Raw genomic sequence first — 21,367 nt, 5'->3', positions numbered from 1 at the left:
ATCTCTAGAGAGGTGATTATTCAAGGTCTGTATAGTGAGATTGTATGACAGCCTTACAACCAAGCAAGCTGATGGAAAAATCAAACACACTTCACTAGAAGGTCCTCCCTTTCTCAAGTACTGCTGGGAAATGGGATTCATTTCAGCCAATTGGTTCAGTTGGCTAAACAATTTACCAGTCATCATCCCTGAAAAGTGTTCACTTAAGTCCCTTAAATATTAAGTTTTTTTTTTTTTCATTATTGCTCATACTTATTATTGTTCTTCCAAGCAATAAATAAAACAGACTGTTGGAAAAATCTCATTGACTTACAGAATGCCATAGAAACTTAAGAGTGGTCCAGTAAACTACCACCCTGGCAACCATCTTAACATCTTCACAACTGCATAGCAACAGATTGACAACCAGCCAGAACACCCTCACATCACTTAAATATTTTTAAGAAAACTAAGAAAACATAAGAAATAAAACTCTAATATTGTTATCTATATTTTTTGTTTTCTTTATTTATCATATTTATATGTACATTTTTGCATTAAAGTATGTCATTTTAATTAAGATCTTAATGTTTACCTTATATACAAATGATGAATACTGCTCTGATTTTTCTAATAAATTGTATCATCTACACTATCATTCAAAAGTTTGGGGTTATTTTTTTTCAAAAACAATTAATACTATGTGACCGTAAAGACATTCATAATGTTACAAAAGATTTCTATTTCATATATATATATATATATATATATATATATATATATATTAGGGGTGTAACGGTTCACAAAATTCACGGTTCGGTTCGATACGACACAGTGGTGTCACGGTTCGGTACGTTTTTGATAAAGCAAAAAGAAAGAAATGCCAGAGAAATTTCTTTTATTTTATTTTATTTTATTTTTTTATTAAACCTAACATCATAAAGTATGATCTTTTTTTACTTTGAATAATGTTGGAGCTATACTTGACCCATCTTCTGGGGTGTCTTCTTAACAGCATAAAAAACAAAAACAGCTCCTTGTAAAAAAAAAAAGAAATGTAATATTGTATTAGTTATAAACAAATACAAAGAAATTAACATTTGAGGACAGCATTTTTATTCATATTGTAGAAATAATCATTCAAAAGCAAAATGATTAAAAAAAAAATATTTGGTATGTGGAAATGGCAGCCACCTACTGGTTACAATGGTAATTTAATGTCTTGTTTATTTTTAAATAAGTGTAAGTTTTCCTACATCTTGAAACTTTTAGTTTTATAAATGGGGGTAATTTTTGAAGGATGAACAAATAATCTTTTGGTCATCACATTAAAATAACTAATAAAATATGATAATAGTTGAGTTTTGAAATGCTGGAATAAGATGTGTGACGTACTTGAAAGCATTTTACTATTCCTGCCAAACTTCCATGGTTACAGTTAGTGTTACTACATTAAATCCATGGTGAATGTTGCTGATATGTGGACTTAATGTTTCTCCTGGTTTCCCCGTCAGCGTTGTTTGATCTAATAGAGATCTACCATTAATAACGGAGAAATTTGAACGCTTCTCACTAGATCTCGCAGCGATGTTATTACTTCTGTGGTGAATTTAAATGCTTTCTTTACTGGATTTCTTAGCGCTGTGTAGTAACAGTGATCGAACAGTAAGATCGGCTCGCGCTGCACTGACATTGATCCAAACTGATAAACGGTCCGTGAAGCAGAAGCACAACTGAGTTGCGCCGTTTCGTTCCGCTTTCATTACATTTGCCATTTGATGTTGGGCAACGTTGTGGTGGTCGCACCAGCGAATATCTTCTTCTTCTCCACCCACGCTAGAAAGCGTATTGGGCAATTTAAAAAATCTTACTGACCCCATATATATACAGTATGTATTGTATAATAATATAATAGTTATAAAATTAAGAAAACAATTCCCCCAAATGAAGTTTTGTTATCAGATTATAGTGTTGCTAGCAACTTTTTCAAAAGGGTAGCCTAAGGCTGATGCTATTTGAGTAGCTTGGAGCTTGGCAAGCTGCAGTTTCAAACTCTGTTAATCGCTGAATGTGTTTGTCTGTAGAGTTGCCAGCTTGATGGCTCGAACATTGCTATCTACCACAGCATAAAGCAAAGGCAAGAGTTTGTGATGCTTTTATGAAACATTCATCCAAAGCACGCCTGTAAAACTGAGGGTGGACAAGGCTGGGATTCAATCCACAGAACACACCACCCACGATCACCATCAAATCTTCTCTGAAAATAAATAAGATGCTAAGCTAATTACAGGTCCTCCAAGTGCACTCTGACAGTTGCTACGACTATACGCAAATCAGTGTTATCAGGCTGTTCAGCTAAGACACAACTAATTACATCTTTTCACTTAATGTCCTGGTCAATTTTGCCATTGTAGCGCCTCTTTTATCCTTCCGTGGGCTCATTTGCATGTTTCATGTTCGGAAAGCAACAGGCTGCACTATGCTTTGACATATTCCACAATTAGAAAGACAAATTAAAGGAACTATTTCTTCAAGGGTCATAAGTCTTTTCACATGTGAACATGTTTTATGGCTTTGGCTTGCATTATTGTGTAATATATGGAAAGTAAAAGTAGAGACAATGGCCACTCTATGCAGCTTGTCCTGTGGGTACTGGATCTCTTGTCTTGTGAATTCAATTTATCATGTGTGAAGAAGATTCATGGAGGACCCAGTAACATCAGGATCCTTCTGATACCAAAATCTAATGAATATACATCAAGGTAATGCAGCATTCAATGTGGAACAGCTAAAAAGACTCGCATTTTAGGTTGTTTTAAGCATTACTATTACAAATGTCCACCATTCATGGCATTGTGAGGTAAGAATGCATGGAAACCTTCATTATCTACTGTAAATCGACTTCAATGTAATTTTCTCATAAAGTACAAGTGAGCTAACAAAAGTTAGAAATAGTTTCTGTTGAAATGTTTGTGTTGCACTCACAAGTTATTTCTGAGGCATATAATCAAAGAGCAATTTTCTGTGAAAAAATTAAACGTAACTCCTCAGAAAAAGTACCAGTAGGCTATATTAACAATTTGTATGTATAATTCCAAACCCCTGCTGAGTCCATCAGCAATATGTAATCTAGACAAGGTTTTTTTTCTTTTTCTTTTTTAGATCGGGAAATGCTCTTATGTTACAGACAAGAAAAAAAATGGATTTGGAATGCAGTACACTTTGTAGGAACTAAAAAGAATGCATAATTCAGAAACAATAGTAGAAAACTACATTTTTATCTTCAAAATCAGAAAATAAGAAATTAGGGGAAAAAAACACTGTTGTAGGCACTCTGTTACAGACTCTGTTACATTGATTATAAGTCAATGTCATTTAACTAATGAATCAGTTCTAACAGAGTGAATACAAATAGTTATGGTTTATACTAGTGTGCACTTGTCCAGCAAATACTGCGGGCTCTTCAGCTGTCCCCCAATGAACGGGGAATACAGAGCTCCTCTTCTGTGTGCACGGAGAGAAAATGAAAGAGAATGCTTGAAACAAAAACAAAAAAACTGTATTTTTTTCTGATTCATCCAATGATTCAGTCATAGGCAGTGTCCTTTTATCAGTGTGCAGGGCTCCAGACTGCGACCAAATGGTCACATTTTGCACCTTTTCTTTGTGAGAGAGTGTGAGCACCTTTCACAACTAGTCACACGTGTGCGACCTGCAAATTAGGCTTCCTGCAGTAGTCCTGTGTTACACAGTGTTTGGCCGTACACAGATTACATTACTTGGCCAATATGGCACGCACCGCCCCCACTGTCGTTTTGCTTTTTTATAGAAATAAAAACCATTTAGTTTAGCCTGACAAAGGACGCTACAATTATAAACTGAAACCGTCTGCTCTGCTCCATACAGCACGAGCTGCAGGTTCGCAGAACAGTTCAGCAGGAGTCAGATTTAACTTACTACGTTAGTACGAGAGTAAGGCGAGAAGACTGACAGGATAAGGCCCGATCACACAGAATGCGGTTTTCAGGTTTGAAAACGCAAGGCCTTTTTTTGTTGGCTTTTTTTCATTTAGAAAAGAGCAGTTCGCTGCATGTTGCTAAGCAACCACCAAAACAGCTGTCCTGTCAGTCTAATCAAGGATTATAGCGCGAGCGCTCTAGAATCTTTGGTTTGCTGTCAAGTAAATTGTCATATTAACATTTTATTTACTTTATTTACTTTTTGTTAACATTGTGGTATCTGAATCATAATCATTAACATTGTGCACCTGAATCATAATCATAAACTGTTCATTCATTGGCCAGAGGAGAACTGGCCCCTGACTGAGCCTGGGTTCTCCCAAGGTTTTTTTTCTCCATTCTGCCACCTGATGGAGTTTTGGTTCCTTGCCACTGTCGCCTTTTTCCACCTTTGTTGCCATTGGCTTGGCTTGCTTAGTTGGGGACATTAAATTTAACATTTAATTTAATATTCAACAATAATATATATATATATATATATATATATATATATATATATAAATATATATAAATTAACTAAACTAATAACTTTTTTTTTTAAACAAAAAAGAAACATCACTGAACTTACTTAAGCTGGACTGTGACGCTATTTTCTTCTGGAAACAAACTTTTTAGCATTTTTTTTCCTGTTATCTCTGTAAAGCTGCTTTGAAACAATCTGTATTGTAAAAAGCGCTATATAAATAAATGTGACTTGACTTGACTTGGTAGTTGTGGTTCGTGAAGTCATACAGCATGGGGTAACCTGCGACAGCCACCACAAGTTTCTCCTCCCTCTCCGGACGTTCAAAGCAACGGTAAACGTTCGGCACTACAACGGAAGGCCCTCCTCTCCATTCATTCGATTGGACAGTGGGGGGAAAACGCAATGACATCGGGTGCTTTTTTTTGCTGAGTTGATTTTTTTTCAACTTCAGGCGCTCAGAGCGATCCTACAAAAACACGAGGCGCAGCAGGCGGTTAAAACGTGAGGTGCCCGGGGCGCAAAACATTCACCGCCAATAGAAAACAATTTAAAAAAGGTGCCTCTCACTGCAAAAAACGCATTCTGTGTAATCAGGGCCTAATGGGTGGAGGATTTTGTGTGCAACAGGTTCTGAGCATCATTGATAAATATCTTGTAAAATGTACAGTCAGTAACGCCGCTACCAGCTGTTTAACACAGTTATGTATCATACAGTACCTGCCAATATTATATTAAAAACTCTTATAAACACCTGATATTATTTTTAAGGGAGGTTGTCAATTGTTCAGTTGCAGATGCAAAGTATCAATTATTGATCAAATAAATATCACTTATTCCATTAGGTATCACTTATTATCACTTATTCCATTATAGACACTTCACTTAGCAGTTGGTAAAGATTTTGATTCCATAAAATTAAAACACACTGTCTTTCTTCCTACATGGACAGCTCTATCCAATACAATGATTCTATTCATAATCTATCATGACTACATTTTTCTGTCTCAAACAGCCTCTCTATGACTCAAACAACCTTAGTCAGGAAAACAGAAAATGTTTTGTACGAATGCATAATCCACAAGGGCTACAGTAGACATTGTCTTAAGTGAAGCTCTCTGACTGCTCGTAACAATATAAAAATCCTCCGACAAACCCAAAGCTTTTTTCTCCTGTGCCATCAAGAAGATCCTCCACCTTTCAGACTGTCTCCTGCTCTCTAATCGATACTGCGTACTTTCCACTCTGTTGTGCTCAGATTATCTGTCAGATACACATAATGCACAGCTCCAAAAGTAGGTCATCTCTTTTTTTGCAACATCCTTTTTTATGAAGACATAGGCAGATTTTACAAAGTCATTTTACCTGAAACAACCCCCCCCCCACACCCTTTCATTTGAGGATCAATGTAAATCATCATGGCTGTACGGCCCTTCCGAGGAGGAAACCTGGAGAATAAATTGTCCTGCTTCTGTTTTGAGAAGACAGCTCCAAAGCTTTATGGTTAAAATGCCAGTAAACTTACTACACCTTCATATCGATAAATACAAGGCCAGTTGTATCCACCAAATAACTAGTGATACTGGTCGTCTTTTGTAGATGATGGCCTTTCACTGATTTGTGAATGGTGTCTAATTAAAATGATCAAAAATGCCTGTAAAGACATTTATAATATCGTCACCTTCCTAAAATAATTGCCTAAGTCATTTTTTGACAAAAATGATTTTTTTGCATAAGTCATCTCCTCATGATGCTGGCCACCTCTGGTAAAATCCCCACGTCCTCAGTTGAACAGATCATGCAGTTCTACCCCTGCAGTGTAATGGCCTATGTCAAGAGTGTGACTTAGGCCGTTTTATTTGGCCTAAGTCAAAAGATTTTTCAAGCAATTTTAAATTTTTAAAAGGCAATTTTACAAGCTTTTCAAGATGGGAGCTGCATCAAGAAGACCGAACCTCTGAAGTTATTTTTGATTTTTTTGTGTGTTTTTTGACAAACCTGAAAAAATGACTTAGGCAGTTATTTTAGGAAGGTGACGATATTCAATTATTGGTTCCGTTTTTGTGTTTTCTGAGAAACCTGAAAAAATTACTTAGGCAATTATTTTAGGAAGGTGACGATATGTGACCCTGGATCACAAAACCAGTCACAAGTCGCACGGGTATATTTGTGGCAATAACCAACAATACATTGTATGAGTCAAAATGATCGAATGAAATATTTTGTACATTTCCTACCATAAATATATATAAAAAAATATTTGTATGAGTGGATGCACTTTTGAACTTTCTACTTATCAAATATCCCCATGTTGAAAATATGGCCAAACTTGCCTGAAGATATGGCCAGACAAAAAGAGACCAAACTGGCATGGCTGTAAGGCCAATGTCGGGGAGCAAGCAAAGTATTCTATTTAGATATAGTCTGACAGTGAAATTGCTTTCGCCTCCATTAGTCACCTGACCTGGTTTTGCCAATGTATTTCGAAATAAGACCTGCTTTCTGCCACACAAGCTGGCACAGGGAAACTTTATCAGTGTGCCAAGCTCCATCTCACTGGTAGGGCTTCCATTAACTCTGCGACTGGGCTTTCACGTGACACCTTCCTCCTAATCCTCCATCCTCCTTTAAATGACTGCATTGAATTCTAAGTGAGCGAGCCTGCTCTCTATACCAATGCCAGTAAAGTCAATGAAAAAGCATGGACATTTTGTCAAGTCGTGACCCTTGGGCTATGTGTTTCAAAAGTGCTTAAGCTTAGTGACAGACTATTCAAAATTGAATTGTCCGCACAATGGACATAGTACTTGGGTTAGATACAGTTTTGACTATAGTTATAACTATATATACTGTAGGCCTATATATATATTTTTCAACAATAATTGAAAAAGACATAAAAGTAAGTGTGGTATTATTCAGCTAAGCAGAATGAAAAACATGGCCTATTTATAAACGACTTGTCCCCTGATTCTATTTTCCAAGCCAGCTTGTAGCTTTGACCTTATTGTTCATTAATGCATGAAGATGGCTTCTCACCAGTCCCTGGTTCCTCCCTCTGCTGTCTCTGTATTCAGGTAGCACAGGTTGGTGAAGCTTATTTAAAAAAAAAAAAACCACAGGTCCCCCTTTGCATTCAAGATGCCAATTTAACTAAAATAATAAAAGCTAAAGCATTTTAGCATATTACATTTAATAAGGTGTTTCATCAAAAATGTTATGCTCTGTGATTCCGGTTGCTTGCTCAAACAAAACAAACAAACAAAAAAATGTGTAGGAAGATTTAGATGTGAGGGTGAGAATAATAAACACTTGAGAATATAATCAGACTGAGCCATCTGCCATCAGTAAGAAATGCCATGAGATGAACTCGCTCATATCTTATCTATTATAGCTTATATCCTCAGGTTGTTTTTGGGCTGCGGTTTCTTGCCCATTGGAGAAGCATGCCCCTTATAACAGGAATAAATATGTCTAAAAAGGTGAAGGAAGGTATTTTATTTGTTTTAACAGAACAGATAATCTTCCAAACGTCAGGCGGTGACCACCAGCGGGAGGGCAGGGATAGGATGGTGCTTATCTCTGACTGGATAGGTTATGTGAAACCTCTGGTTAGATATGAGATTACTGTTCAAAAATATGCTGTAAGAAGACAACTTCTTATCTTTAACCAACATATATGTCTACCCTACAAGAAATCCTGACAACCAGCCAACTCATTGCAGGAAATTATGGAAAGATTCAATTGTTTTTATAACCCCAATTGTACACCCCCATTGAATGAGATTACAAGTACTGTAGAAAAACATCAAGTGAGCAGAAATGTTGTCATTATGTCAGACGATGACAGATGTGATTTCATGGAGCTAAAATCTCTATCACTCAGAAATATGCCACAAAGATCCATAATAAGAATTATCCATTACTGCAATGTAATGTGGCTGCATTGTTCAGTAAGTGTTCAGAAAGTAAATTAAATACTTAACAAGTGAAAACTGGCTCTACACAGTGAAAAGAGCTTTGTAAGCAACCTCTGGTAGCAATAGTTCAAACGCAAGCACCAAAGGGATGTAAGTCTACAGGGGCCAGTCTACTGATGTGAAGAGTCAATCTAACACTCATGAAAGGTAGCTCTAACAACTGTGGCAGGGCGATAAAGCTATAGACCTGTCTCTCTTCAATGCATAGAGAAGAACAAATGGCTTTGAAAAGACCCAGATGAGCCACAAAAGGCCAAATCACTCAGCCATATAACAGTGACTTGAATGAATATACAACTTTTTTTTTTAATGTTCTTTGCCATTTGTTTTAATAGTTACATACACATTTCTCATTCACTCAAGCAGACAAGTATGTTTGCTTTTCAGACCAATGCTCTGTTTTGTATTTATATAACTGCATAACTGTCACACCTGCAGCCACCTAGAAAAGGAGCTTGATTATTATTCCAAAGGATGAATCAGCCTATGAACATCAGAAGCAGAGTTTGAACCCTTTGAATAAAAGAGAGGGATTGAAAAATGGAAGATTATTGAAGTCTTTCTTTTCTCCCAGGCATGAGTCCATTGTGCCGAGACTCCAAGACATTTTGATACTATCAGGTCACTTGTACTCCTGCACAGTACAAAAAAAGGCCTGACAGACAAAAGACCAGGATGCAGTGCTAGAGCTTCTTAATGGAATTCTGCTCTATTCAACAGGACTATTGTATTCTTTCAGCCTGACTCTAAGATAGAATAGAGAACAACTAATCAAAGTGGGCTGTCAGCGTGCTTTCATTTGTGTTTGACTGATGAAGGTAAATGAGTAACGATTGATCGTACACTATAAAATGTCATTAATCTGAAATACAATAAAATGTTGGAATGATAGAAACGGACACAAAATAATTTCAAAACTCATTTTAGCCAGGGCAGACCAGTTTTAGTGGTCTGTGGTTTTCGTTAGAATAGCAATAAATCTCATTCTGGTCTATTTTCCTGCTTAGCGGTCTATGCCAAAATGCGGCATACTATTAATTCCATCATTTTTATTCATTTAATTTAGCAAAAACTCTTGAGTATATAAAGTACGAAGCTCTTAACCAAAAATGGTTAAAGTCAGGTTTGCCATAGTGCTAGGATTAAATGTATTTTCTGATAAAAAATAATAATTAAAATGGCCCTTAATGGATGGAGGGTCAGGTAATAACTGCACGCTCTCATAGAAAGAGGAATAATGACAAATGAATCTACAAACCGGAGAAAAGGAGGGGAGCTTTCTCTGCCATTACCTGAGTCATTCAAACAGGAACAGAGAGAGGAGAAAAGAAGCAGTGATAGAAAGCTGAGAGAGTGCGTGGGCGCATCCATAGAGTTGATTAGTAAACCCATTAGGAACAAGAAAGATTTTCATTGTGTAGGACTCCACAGTGAAGTATGCGGGGTCACCTGTGGCTGAATATTGGAAGTTTAAGCTTTGTTACCTGGGAAAAATAGCTTCTGCATTTCAACATGTTTAATCCATAAAACCATTATTCTAAAACTAATGTCTAGCACTAAAAATGCCTGTATTATTGGAAACATGTATGGGGCATAAACAGAGGCACTTTAGACACTCTTAAAAATATATGACAAGGGAGTCTTCCGGGTTAAGGATGGAGTAAGACGTGTTTTTTGGAGCTCTGCTGACTTTCACTCAAATTTCATTAAAACAAGAAAACATAAAGTTCGCTAGTGATCTCGAAGCCTTTATAGTGTTGCATACGTTCAGTATCATTTGCAACTTGCTTTTTTAAATGCCGTCGAAGAAACAAGGGAAGAAAGATGCTGCTGAGGGAGAAAGTTTGGCAGAGACCGCGGGCTCGCTGGAGGAGGCCTGCTCAACCGCGAGTAACGACCCGGTGCTACTTGCAATGGAATCACTCTGAGTGGATTTGGGCAAGGTTAAACCTGATATTACAGAGAGCTTGAAAGGTATGGCGATGCTGGAGAGGAAAATTTATGCGAAGATTAATGCAATGCAGTTAATCATAAATGACCACCGTACAACTCTCGAACACCTTGAACAGACCGTTAACGCTAGGGATGCACCGAATATTCGGCCACCGAAAATTTTCGGCCGAAAATGGCCCAAAAGTGCATTTTCGGTTTTCGGCCGAAATACTTTTATCACCGAAACAATACGGCCGAAATGTTGTGATGACGCAAACAGCAGATACCGCGACCTGCACGTGCTTGTCTGAAGCAACATATCTGCGGTGTGGACGTATTTCAATATATCTGAGAGTGACCCACGGACAGCGATTTTCAAAACACAGACATCCCAAGTCTTCCGGAAGTTCCGGGAGTCTCCCGCGTATTGATAGCGGCTCCCTGATGCCCGCAAATTAGTTTAAATCTCCCGGAATCGCGAGCGAGCATGAGCGCGCATACGTAGGGCGCGCGGCAAAGAGAGGGAGCGAGAGACCTTGTGTGTGTGTGCAGAGCAACCGTCATTTCTCAGAGGTGTGTGTGTGTTTACCTTAGCTGTTTATGATTTTTGCAACTCACGTCAATGAGCATATAGGTGCAGATATTATTATGGGCTATGGCAGTATTGACCTAAATGCAGTTTGTTTTTATGAGAGAACATTTCATTTTTAAACCTTTCTGCAGGCCAGTAGGCTTTTACATTATTATTTAATGTACACATGAGTGGGGTCTAGTTAAACATTTAATTTTATACTTTGCAATGTGCTAAATAAATATTTGCATAAAATTTTAATTGATTTATTCTTTGAAACTTTAATATTAATTTATGCAATTGCAATGCCTTGATTTTAGTAAAGTTATAGTCAAGTTATAGTTATAAAGTCATAGCCATAAATGCAATCGTACTAATAATTGGCATAATTTCTTTCGGTGTTTCGGTTTTCGGTTTTCGGCCTTGGTTTCCTCTTTTTCGGTTTTCGGTTTCGGCCAAGAATTTTCATTTCGGTGCATCCCTAGTTAACGCCTCGTCAGATGCTGTTACGAAACTACAAGCCAAAGTTAAAAGTCTGTCCGAGGAGGTGTCAGAACTAACGGAGAAATGCATCAATCTGGAAGGCCGTTCTAAGAGGCAAAATCTAAGAATCGCGGGAGTCCGAGAAGGATTGGAAAGCGGTCAAGGTGCCAGAGAATTTGGAGCTAAGCTGCTCATGGAGGTGCTTGGACTAGATGAACTTCCTGTTTTGGACCGAGCGCACCGAACTCTTCGCTCCCGGCCTGAGGACAGCGACCCGCCGCGCCAGTTCATCGCTCGAGTGCATCATGGCCATATCATGGAAAACATCATGCGCAAAGTGTCATCACAAAGAAAGCTAACCTTTAACGGTCACTCCATCCAGATCTTCAGAGACTACCCTTCGGCTGTGGTCAAACGTCGCGCAGCCTTTGCCAGAGTACTACAGATCCTTCAAGATAAACCCAGTGTGAAGTTTGGCATTCTGTATCCCGCGAAGCTGCAGGTGATGTACAGCGAGGGAGAGAAACTTTTCACCGATGCGAATGAGGCATGGAAATTTGCAGTCGAACAGTTTGGGGCAGTAAAGTAGATGTTGAACAATAACTTGAGAAGAATTCCTGTTGTTTTGTTGGAAGTTTCTTTTATTTAGCGGACTTGATGCTGGATCATTGTGAAGTCTTTGAAAGGTAATATGCGGAGGTGGGCTTTTCTTTTCTACGTTTTATTTTTTAGTTTACGCTTTTCTTGCCTTCAACTTCGTGAAAAGTCCTGCTGTATATCTAATGTTTTGTTGGGAGGGTGGGTTGGTGCTAAAGGTTTCCATGGTAACAACTACCAGTGTGTAGGTAATTGGTTGGAGCAGATTAGGATGTCTGTTATAATCACTGTTTATGTTTAATAATCTAAATGCAAAGGGGGCTTTACTCAATTTTTCAACTTGGAATGTTAAATGGCTGAATGAGCCAGTTAAGAGGGGGAAAATACTGTCTCATTTAAAATCACTGTCTTAGGATATTATGTTCCTGCAAGAGACTCATTTGAAACGCACTGCCCACGTTAGACTGAGGTGCAAGTGGATTGGACAAATATATCATTCAAATTTATCTGCCAAATCTAGAGGCACAGCTACCCTTATCCGTAAAGGAGTTCCATTTAAAAATAATCAGACTATTTCAGATAAAGAAGGTTTAGTTGTTGGAGAAGTATTTTCTGTGCCACTGACATTAGTCAATGTTTACGGACCAAATTGTGACAAACCTGAGTTTAAGAAAAAAAATGTTTGACCTAATTCCTGATATTTCAGATACAAATCTAATAATTGGGGGCGATTTTAACTGTGTCCTAGACCCCTATTTGGACAAATTCTCCTCCACAAAAATAGTTAGTTCCAATTCCAGTAAATTTTTGAATGCATACTGTATATAAGCAATTGTAATATGGAGGAGAGTGGAGGGGACGACACGCATGCATTATATTGCATTGCATGTGTGCTGGTCAACTTGTCTAAAATTAAGAAACCCCTAGAAAACAAAATACAAAATAATTAGGTACTTGAGTTATTATTAACACAATAACGTAACACATGAAGGCTACGTTTCTCAACACTGAGAATGAATAAATAAATGCCTGTTTCTCCAGACTCGCGCTTATCGGTAATCCACAAATCACACGTGCTGTCACTTTTGAGAAAAATCTAATTCGAACGGGTATCAAATATCAAGCAATGTATTCGAATATCTACGAGTCAAAAAAATCAGTCTACGATCAGTCAAAAAATGCGTCATGAAGAGGAAAAAAACATAAGTCGCACTGGTCGACTGGTCGCATTTATTTAGAAATTTATTTCACACAAAAAAAAATTAAAAATGTTACGGACGCGAGCGCTCTGAAAGCGGCACTAAAAGACTGCTTTAAAACTTTCACAGAGACCTCAAACAGTCTTTAAATTTCATTTCGTTTTGTATTAATTGTATCTTAATTTTGATCAATGTTTCATCAACCAATTGTCTGGATTTAATAAATAAGAAGTAAATATAGTAGAAAATATTTAATCACGACACGGAGGCGCCGGCGCGTGAACCTGGAGCTTGTCTCATAAATGAACCGAAACTCAGCGTATAAGGTAGCCTACTTGCCTCGCAGACCTGAGACATATATAGAAAGCTTGAAATGTGTACTTTTAAACAGAACAATTCAAAACGAAAGAAAACAGACTGTTCTCTGCTTATGTCATCCGTATGAAATGTGCATTTCTCTCAGGCGCATTCACTACTGCGAAGATCGCGAGTCAGCATCGTCAACTTCATCTTCAACTTCACACGTCAAATACACAGGAATGACTATCGGCCTGTTCACATCGGCACTATTTTGACATCGGAACGATACCGATGTGTAAAAAAATGACCATATCGGCCGATATTACATCGGCGGCCGATATATCGTGCACCACTAAGTAGCGGTGTTTTAGCAACAGATCTTCTTGATAAAACTACTAATGCATAATGTGGGTGTGCATAACTGTGGTGTGCATTTAAAACTAAAACCATAATAGAGACATTATGAGCTATTATGTATTATAGCTCCATAATGATTTCTGCCGTGTAAAAGACATTTATATGTAACTTCTGTCAGCTACCTGTGTACCTATCTGGACATATATTGTCCCATATCTGTTTATTAGTGAAATATTTGTTTTTACAGAATTAAATAATAGATCACAAGATGTCCAGTCTTTTGCAGTAGTCACAATGACTCATCTTTTACCTGCAGTGACAATATTTTTTCATATGAGTTTGTGCTCTAGAGGTATAAAGGAGTAGCAAAGAGGGAATCAGCTTTGAGCCTGAGCTGATGTGTCATTGTAAATGAAATGGCCATGCCGACATCTGAGAGAGGGCAAATGACTGATACTGAGAGTGAGAGTGGGCAATTTTGTATGTGCAGATTTTTTATGTGTCCAAGGCCACAAAAACATGGCATTTCATAGTTAAACTATCCAACCAAACCCTGTTCCAGAACCAAGGGAGCTTCCTTGAAACATACTCATCTAATTACAATGGAAAATATTACCCATTATTTGTATGTGCTAAGTATTTTGTGGCTATTAAAGATTAGCATTTATAGCTTAGCAAATATGCTAACAGAAAAACTTCATTGGAATCAGTTGTGTATCACTTCTCCCATGTACAATCAATCAGTTGTTTCAGCTAGGATACCTAATTAGAAGGAGATTCTGGTACAGAGCAACAGAATCTTTAACAAACTGCCATCTGTAAGACCTGAATTCTTCACAAACACTGTGTACTCACTGATGTGTACAGATGGCCTTCTCCATTCATGGCAATGTACAAGCCCGTCTTCACAGACTGAATAGCAACGACCCGAAGGCCCACAGGAATGAGGTTGAACAACGCTGTAAAACAATACAGGGGTTAACAAATGCGAATTTCCCATGAATTCAAATTTCAACAAATAATATCTGAAATAAGAAGTGTGGAATTGTGGAATTACTGGAATAAAATTTGAGTACAGTAAAGTGCTTTTGAATGTTGCTATGCAGTTCTCAGAGTGATTATGATGTAGAACAAACCACAGTCCTGCACGCGGACGGGTGAACAGCTAATTTTGATGTAACGTTGCGAGTGCGGGTCGGGAATCAATAGGCACGGACGGACTGCGGGTCCAATAGCCAAGAGACTATTTTGTCTGAATTTGGTACCCACTGATAGGCAGCTGCTTATTTGTGTTTGCGCTCTATAGTCTGAAGACCGCCAAATGTTACAATGTTTCAACGTGGATTAGCGTTGAGCACAGCAATGTTTGCGCATTATTTTCGCAAACATTAAGAGAGTCATTAAGAGAGCGCTCTTTGCCCGCTTTCTGCATAGCCTACAATCTATTCTCAATTTGAATAAAAGTTTAATTTTTTATGCTGCTAAGAGGACCAATGTCCGCGTAGCCTATACACTGCAGAGTTTCAGGAGAGACAACCACATTTAAATGCAGAGTGAATCCGGTAAAATATCCCTGATCTAATACCTATTATGACAATATAGGCTAATTTGGCCATATTCTTCTAATTTATGGAGAGCTCTAAGCATCAGTATATGGCCTATTTCTGCACATTTATTCAAAATAGCCTGCATGGGCATATTGCTCACATACAGGAAAAAAGTTCTGTTTACACGACGGATGCACTTTTTTTCTGTTAATTATCACCATGTGCTGCCACATGTCTATTTACCTTAAATGCATCAACTCAGAATGCCATGTTGGTTTTATTGCTTGTGTTACATGAGAAAATAAATGATTAAATTAGTGCTGCTGTCGGATAATGGGTCAGGTGTTCTGTTAAGTACTGCGGGTTCGGGGCGGGTGCAGGTTTACCAAACAGGGCCCGTGCAGGACTCTGGAACAAACCGCTAACCCCCAAAATAATAGCAAATAATAGCATAATAACGTCACTAAAATAGAATTAGAATGATAAACATTGGGCTTCAAATCTGAACCCATAAACTGAACATGAGCCGCACTCCACAGCGTGCATAAACAAGTGTGGTGCACAAAAACTGATACACAGAAATTGAATGGAGGCCTCATATTATGTAAAATAATTGTTTTTATGCCCAGTGGGCAGCAACAGAAGCCTGGCGCTACAAGCTGGAGCATAGAAGTCTAGTGATTGGAGACAGTAGTAGTGCGTGGCAGATTTAATGGATCTTTTGTTGTTGGAGCAGCTCTTCGCTTTTGTTAGGTAACGGCCATTGTTTGTACTGGAGGGAAGTAACAGCCTAGCTGGTGACACTAAGTGCATCCAAAGGGGTGATTTAAACCTAAAGTGTAATGAACTGATATCAACTCACTGTTAATTGGCAGAGCTCCCGGGGTGCTAGAAAATGATTTCAGAAAAGCCCTGTTCTGGAAGACTCTGGTGTGGCAAAATAAGAGTGGGACAGTTACATCAAAGAAAGTTTCTGGAAGTGCTCCAAGAACACACTGGAATGGATTCTTACAAGGGCACCAAAATGGACTTTGCATCCTAGTCTTCCAAAGCAAGCATGATATTGAAATCTCTCATGCCATTTCATTATTTTCCTTCTCCTCCTTTTCTCTCTCCCTCCATATCAATCTACATATGAGTTTGCAGCTTATAGAATTTATATAAATAACCCATAGTAATATTATTATTTTACAAAAAAAAAAAGTAAAGTGGAATTTATTTTTAAGAAAACACAAGCATTTTCACAGAAAATCTTATTATCAAACAATAAATTAATGACATTTTTTAGACAAAATGGTTAAAAATCTATGCAAAGATGGCAAAAACTTTATTTCAGAGAAAAGGTGTAGAATTATTTGTTTGCAGATCACTCTTTGTTTGGGATTTTGTTATCTAATGCAATTAAATGTTTTGATTTTTTGCAATTAAATTACATCCAAGTGTGGCTTAAGTGTCTGAAACTATCCAAATACATCTGGGGTTCCAAATATAAATACATATTTGGGTTTGCAACTTATGTAATTTTTATATAAAATGATAAATTATATAAAATATTTATACAACTATATAAATATAATTTATATAAATAAAAATAATATAATTTTACCTAAAATTAAAAGTTCATTTTCTTCCTTGTAAGCACTTCTGTTTCCTTTAGGAAAGGAAAATCTAGTTACTGCTATAACCTTAAGCTAAGGTAAATACTTTTATTACCTTAATAAAACTTTGATTACTTTGAAAAAATTTATAATCAATGTGTTTTATATTGTTTTTGGTAATTTTTGTAGGTGTCACAACTGTCAAGCATCATCTTCTCTCGGAGTGTGTGACTGACAGAGAGCCCTCTGTGTGTCACTCTGTCGGTACAGCTACATATTAAAATCAAATTAAGCAGCTGGCCTGAAGCATTTGAAAAGCAGGCCCAGCAGAGCCTAATAATACACCTCTGCCTCCTGAGTTATCATCTCACATGCACACACAAGTCTCCCCAAGGACCAGCCTACTGCCATATCAGCAACAGTGATAACTACAGAAAATGAATCAGTAACAGGGATTTCAAAAGTGTGTGCAGTAAAAGTAATGATATGCATTTGTGCACACTTTACCTTTTAAGTGTAGCATTTTCCCCACCAGAAATATCAAGCAGGAGTCATTCCTTTTTAAACATGTCCATGTTTTGATTATTTAGTATGTGCAATGATTATGAAATAGAGGGAACTCACAAGAATTACTACTGTCATCCTTGGTCCCATCAAGAGATCCATCTGGGTTCATCTGCAAGTAGTATCCCTGCCTGCAATATAACCTGGTCACTATACCCTTGAGCTGGGGATCTGTGGAGAAAGACAGAAAACAACAGTTTTTGAACTATGGAGTCTACACACACCATGAATGTAAAAGGAAGTTTATGTAATCTACCAATAAATCACAATAACAATGTAAAGAAATAGTCCACCCAAAAATGAAAATTCTGTCATGATTTACTCACCCTCATTTCGTGTGAACTCTGTATTTTTTCTTTTGTGGAACACAAAATAAAGATATTTTGAAGAACACTGGGAACCAAATAACACTGGAGCCCATTGACTGCCATTGTATGAAAAAAAAAACACAGATATTTATCAAAATATTTTATGTTCCACAGAAGAAAGAAATTACACAGTTTTGTAACGACATGCGCGTGAGTAAATGATGACAACATTTTTATTTTTGGGTGAGCATGATCATGCAAAAAGATAGCTAAATGTTATGGAGAAGATATAAAGAAAATCTGTCCTGGATTAACTATGAGGAATTTTGTGCTGTGAAGTGATTTTAATATGAAGTAGACTCAGTAGCGCCCTCTTTAGCTGGGCCTGATAAAGATTTTTCTTGACCTTCTAGTGCTGAAGTACCATACAACAAGGCCGTAACCATGTCTTGAACATGTATTAACCATGTATTGGTATGTTTTATTTAAAATAATTCAATCATTAAAGGATTAAAAGGGATTTAAGCAAATAAAAAACAAATAAAGGCAAAAAAAGTTTTAGGTCTAATTATGAAGTAATCAACTAATTGCAAATACTGTTTTATTTTAAAATATGCACACATTCACTCTTATTCATGTTTAATATGTCAAAAATACTAAACATTTCTCACATTCAGTTATGAATTACATAAATTATAGTATATTTTCTAAATCTCATAATAAACAAGTTAAGTAGTTTGCACTATTACTGTCGGTCGCTGAACATTTCCATCGTAAAACCGTTGTAAGAAGCTAAACATTTATTTTGGATATCTTACCACGCACACTTCCACCATTAAAACTAAAGCATCATGTTGGAATTCGCACTCATCTTCTCTGAGCAGTAAGGCCTGCCTTCTTTGATCTGATTGGCCATCTCAGTCATTTTGACATTGATGAGGCAGATCAGCCTAAAAATGTAACTTGTAAAACTTTTTGTCATCTTAACAACATTCAAAGCAGAGTGTAATGGAAGGCAGCAGAGCAAGCATCAAGAATATTAACTGTTTTGGGGCAATTTGGCCATTTCTAATTATTGGGGGGGAGGGGCTTGTCCCCCTCAATGTCTATGGTGGTTACGGCCCTGCCATACAGGAATACATTCTTTCTTAATAATAATAATAATAAAATGATATTGTTACTATAATGTGATGACAACTGTAAAGCAGAATAGCAGAAAAAACGAGGACAATTATAATTAGATATCAACAGTCAGTTTATCAGACAAATCACTGAGGTAACCAGGCAAGTGAGATCGCTGAGTCGCTGTTAACATGAACAGTTTGGGTAGCACTGTAATCTGATTTATAAACAGAAGGAAAATGTTTCATGATTAAGAATGCCTCTTATTTTGCATGCACAAATTGTCACAGGTCTGTTTTTGGAAAGAATTAAATTGGATTTGAGGATATCATACTGTAGTAAAAAATAAATATATTGGAAAGTGTGTCCCCTCTAGGTCTTTTTATGTCAATAACTGATTCTGTATGAATTTGCTCCCGTGTTTGTCATGGTTTCTTGCTTAGAACAGTAAGAGGAACAGATTGTTTTGTCATATGAGAGTGGAAATCTAAAGTAACTAACAAACCAAAGAAGGTTCAATCAAAACATTCTTAACTTCAGAGTTAATACACACATTACAGCTACGCTGTTTCAAGATGCGTCTGCTCAGAAGTATCACAAGGGGAATACTGGACGTGTGCATACTAGACGGTGCTAATTCAGAAAGACACAGAACAGCAGTTTGCACTGTTGGAACTCATCTAAATACAGTAGACATGTGGTGGAGGAGCGTTCAAAAGCAGCAACAAGCATTCACACCAAATTATCTCATTCCAAGTCTTCTGAAGAATTACACAGGGAGATGCGTTTCTCCAGTTTTGACTTCGATAATTGTGTCTTCAAATCATTCATAATGTCCCAAGTTTTAATATGTGGACATCAGCTACATTTGCAGTCATAAGGGTTTAGAATGACATGAGAAAGAGTAAAATAATTTTTTTTATGAACTATTCCGTTAAAATTGTAAATGCAGTATGTGAGGATTGTAAAACAATAGTGAGAAAACAACAACAAAAACACTACCTTTGGATGTTTAACTCTGGGGAGGCTGTGTTGTGCTTTAGCAAACACTGCTCGGGGGGTAATCACATAAATAGATGCAAGTGACACCAATTTCAAGAGACAGGAAGGGAAAAACCAAAGGATTTTTAACAGCATGAAGTGCTTTAGTCTCATTTGGTTATAAGGGTCTCCTGGGATACACTTAACCAGCCTTGTTGTGCTTAACTCCACGCTGGTAAACAAATAACTACCTTGTCATATTGATGTAGGTACAATGCTGCTCTTTACAGTTGGCCTGCTGCCCTGGATTTGCCTGTGTTACGCTAGGGCAGGGCTGAAGAAACTGCCACATCAAAGGTGGAGAGATAAAAAGAAAGAGCGGGTGAGAGAAAAGAACAAAGGAAGGAAGGAGAGGGCGAGTTTAAAGAGAAAGAGAGATACAAAGAATGCTAATCACAGTGGTGCTTTATGATATCTGCCTCCCCCTACACAGAGATAACGCTGAGACAGCATCCTGAGACACTTAAAGACAGCAAAGATATCCTCAGAATTTACTTAGACGGGCACTATGAGGGAAAAAAACAAAGAACAATCAAAGAGATGGGCATGAGCTATGGTTCCATGTGCATGCCCAAACTAACGGATGCAATATTGAGAGGATGCAAGGAAAATGACATTTTCTGAAGAAAATATATGTGGTGCTTGCTCATGCAAAACACTCCTTGAGAGAGGCTGGACTCTCTACCACTCTGGAGTTGCCCATGGTGAAAGACGGTGGGCTGGTGTGCGTTTGCTTATAGCCCCCCAGCTCAGCCGCCATTGTTAGAGTTAGAGTGTTAGAGTTCACCCGGTGAACGACAGGGTCGCTTCCTTGCGCCTTCGGGTTGGGGATAGGTCTCTCACTGTCGTGTGTGCCTACGGGCCGAACAGCAGTGCAAAGTACCCGGCCCTCTTGGAGTCTCTGGGAGGGGTGCTGGTAAAGTGCTCTGACTGGGGACCGTTCTACTGGGGGACACGTAGGCAGTGACACCTGGAGGGGCTTAATTGGGAGGAACGGCCCCCCTGATCTGAACCTGAGCGGTGTTCTGTTATTAGACTTCTGTGCTAGTCACAGCTTGTCCATAACAAACACCATGTTCAAGCATAAGGGTGTCCATCAGTGCACGTGGCACAAGGACAGCCTAGACCGGAGATCGATGATCGACTTTGTGGTCGTTTTATCCGACCTCCGTCCGTATGTCTTGGACACTCGGATGAAGAGAGGGGTGGAGCTGTCAACTGATCACCACCTGGTGGTGAGTTGGATCCGATGGCGGGGGAAGAAGCTGGACAGACTTGGCAGACCCAGACATACTGTGAGGGTCTGTTGG

General features: G+C 38.0%; 1 protein-coding gene across 4 annotated transcripts in view; it reads right to left on the bottom strand.

Annotated features, from left to right (window-relative positions):
* Positions 1-21,367, bottom strand: part of fgf14 (fibroblast growth factor 14) — a 132,188-nt gene that overhangs the window by 25,379 nt on the left and 85,442 nt on the right. For all 4 annotated transcript variants that reach the window (XM_084421473.1, XM_084421472.1, XM_084421474.1 and 1 more), the window contains 2 exons: positions 17,647-17,757; positions 14,733-14,836 (listed from right to left, as the gene is read on the bottom strand). In XM_084421473.1, the coding sequence (XP_084277599.1) occupies positions 14,733-14,836; positions 17,647-17,757 (215 nt within the window). The remainder of the gene's footprint in view (positions 1-14,732; positions 14,837-17,646; positions 17,758-21,367) is intronic.

This window comes from Rutilus rutilus (assembly GCF_951802725.1).
Source record: "Rutilus rutilus genome assembly, chromosome: 10".
Lineage (NCBI taxonomy): Eukaryota > Metazoa > Chordata > Actinopteri > Cypriniformes > Leuciscidae > Rutilus > Rutilus rutilus.
The sequence above is the reverse complement of the archived record's forward strand: the minus strand, read 5'-3'. Positions and strand labels throughout refer to the sequence as shown.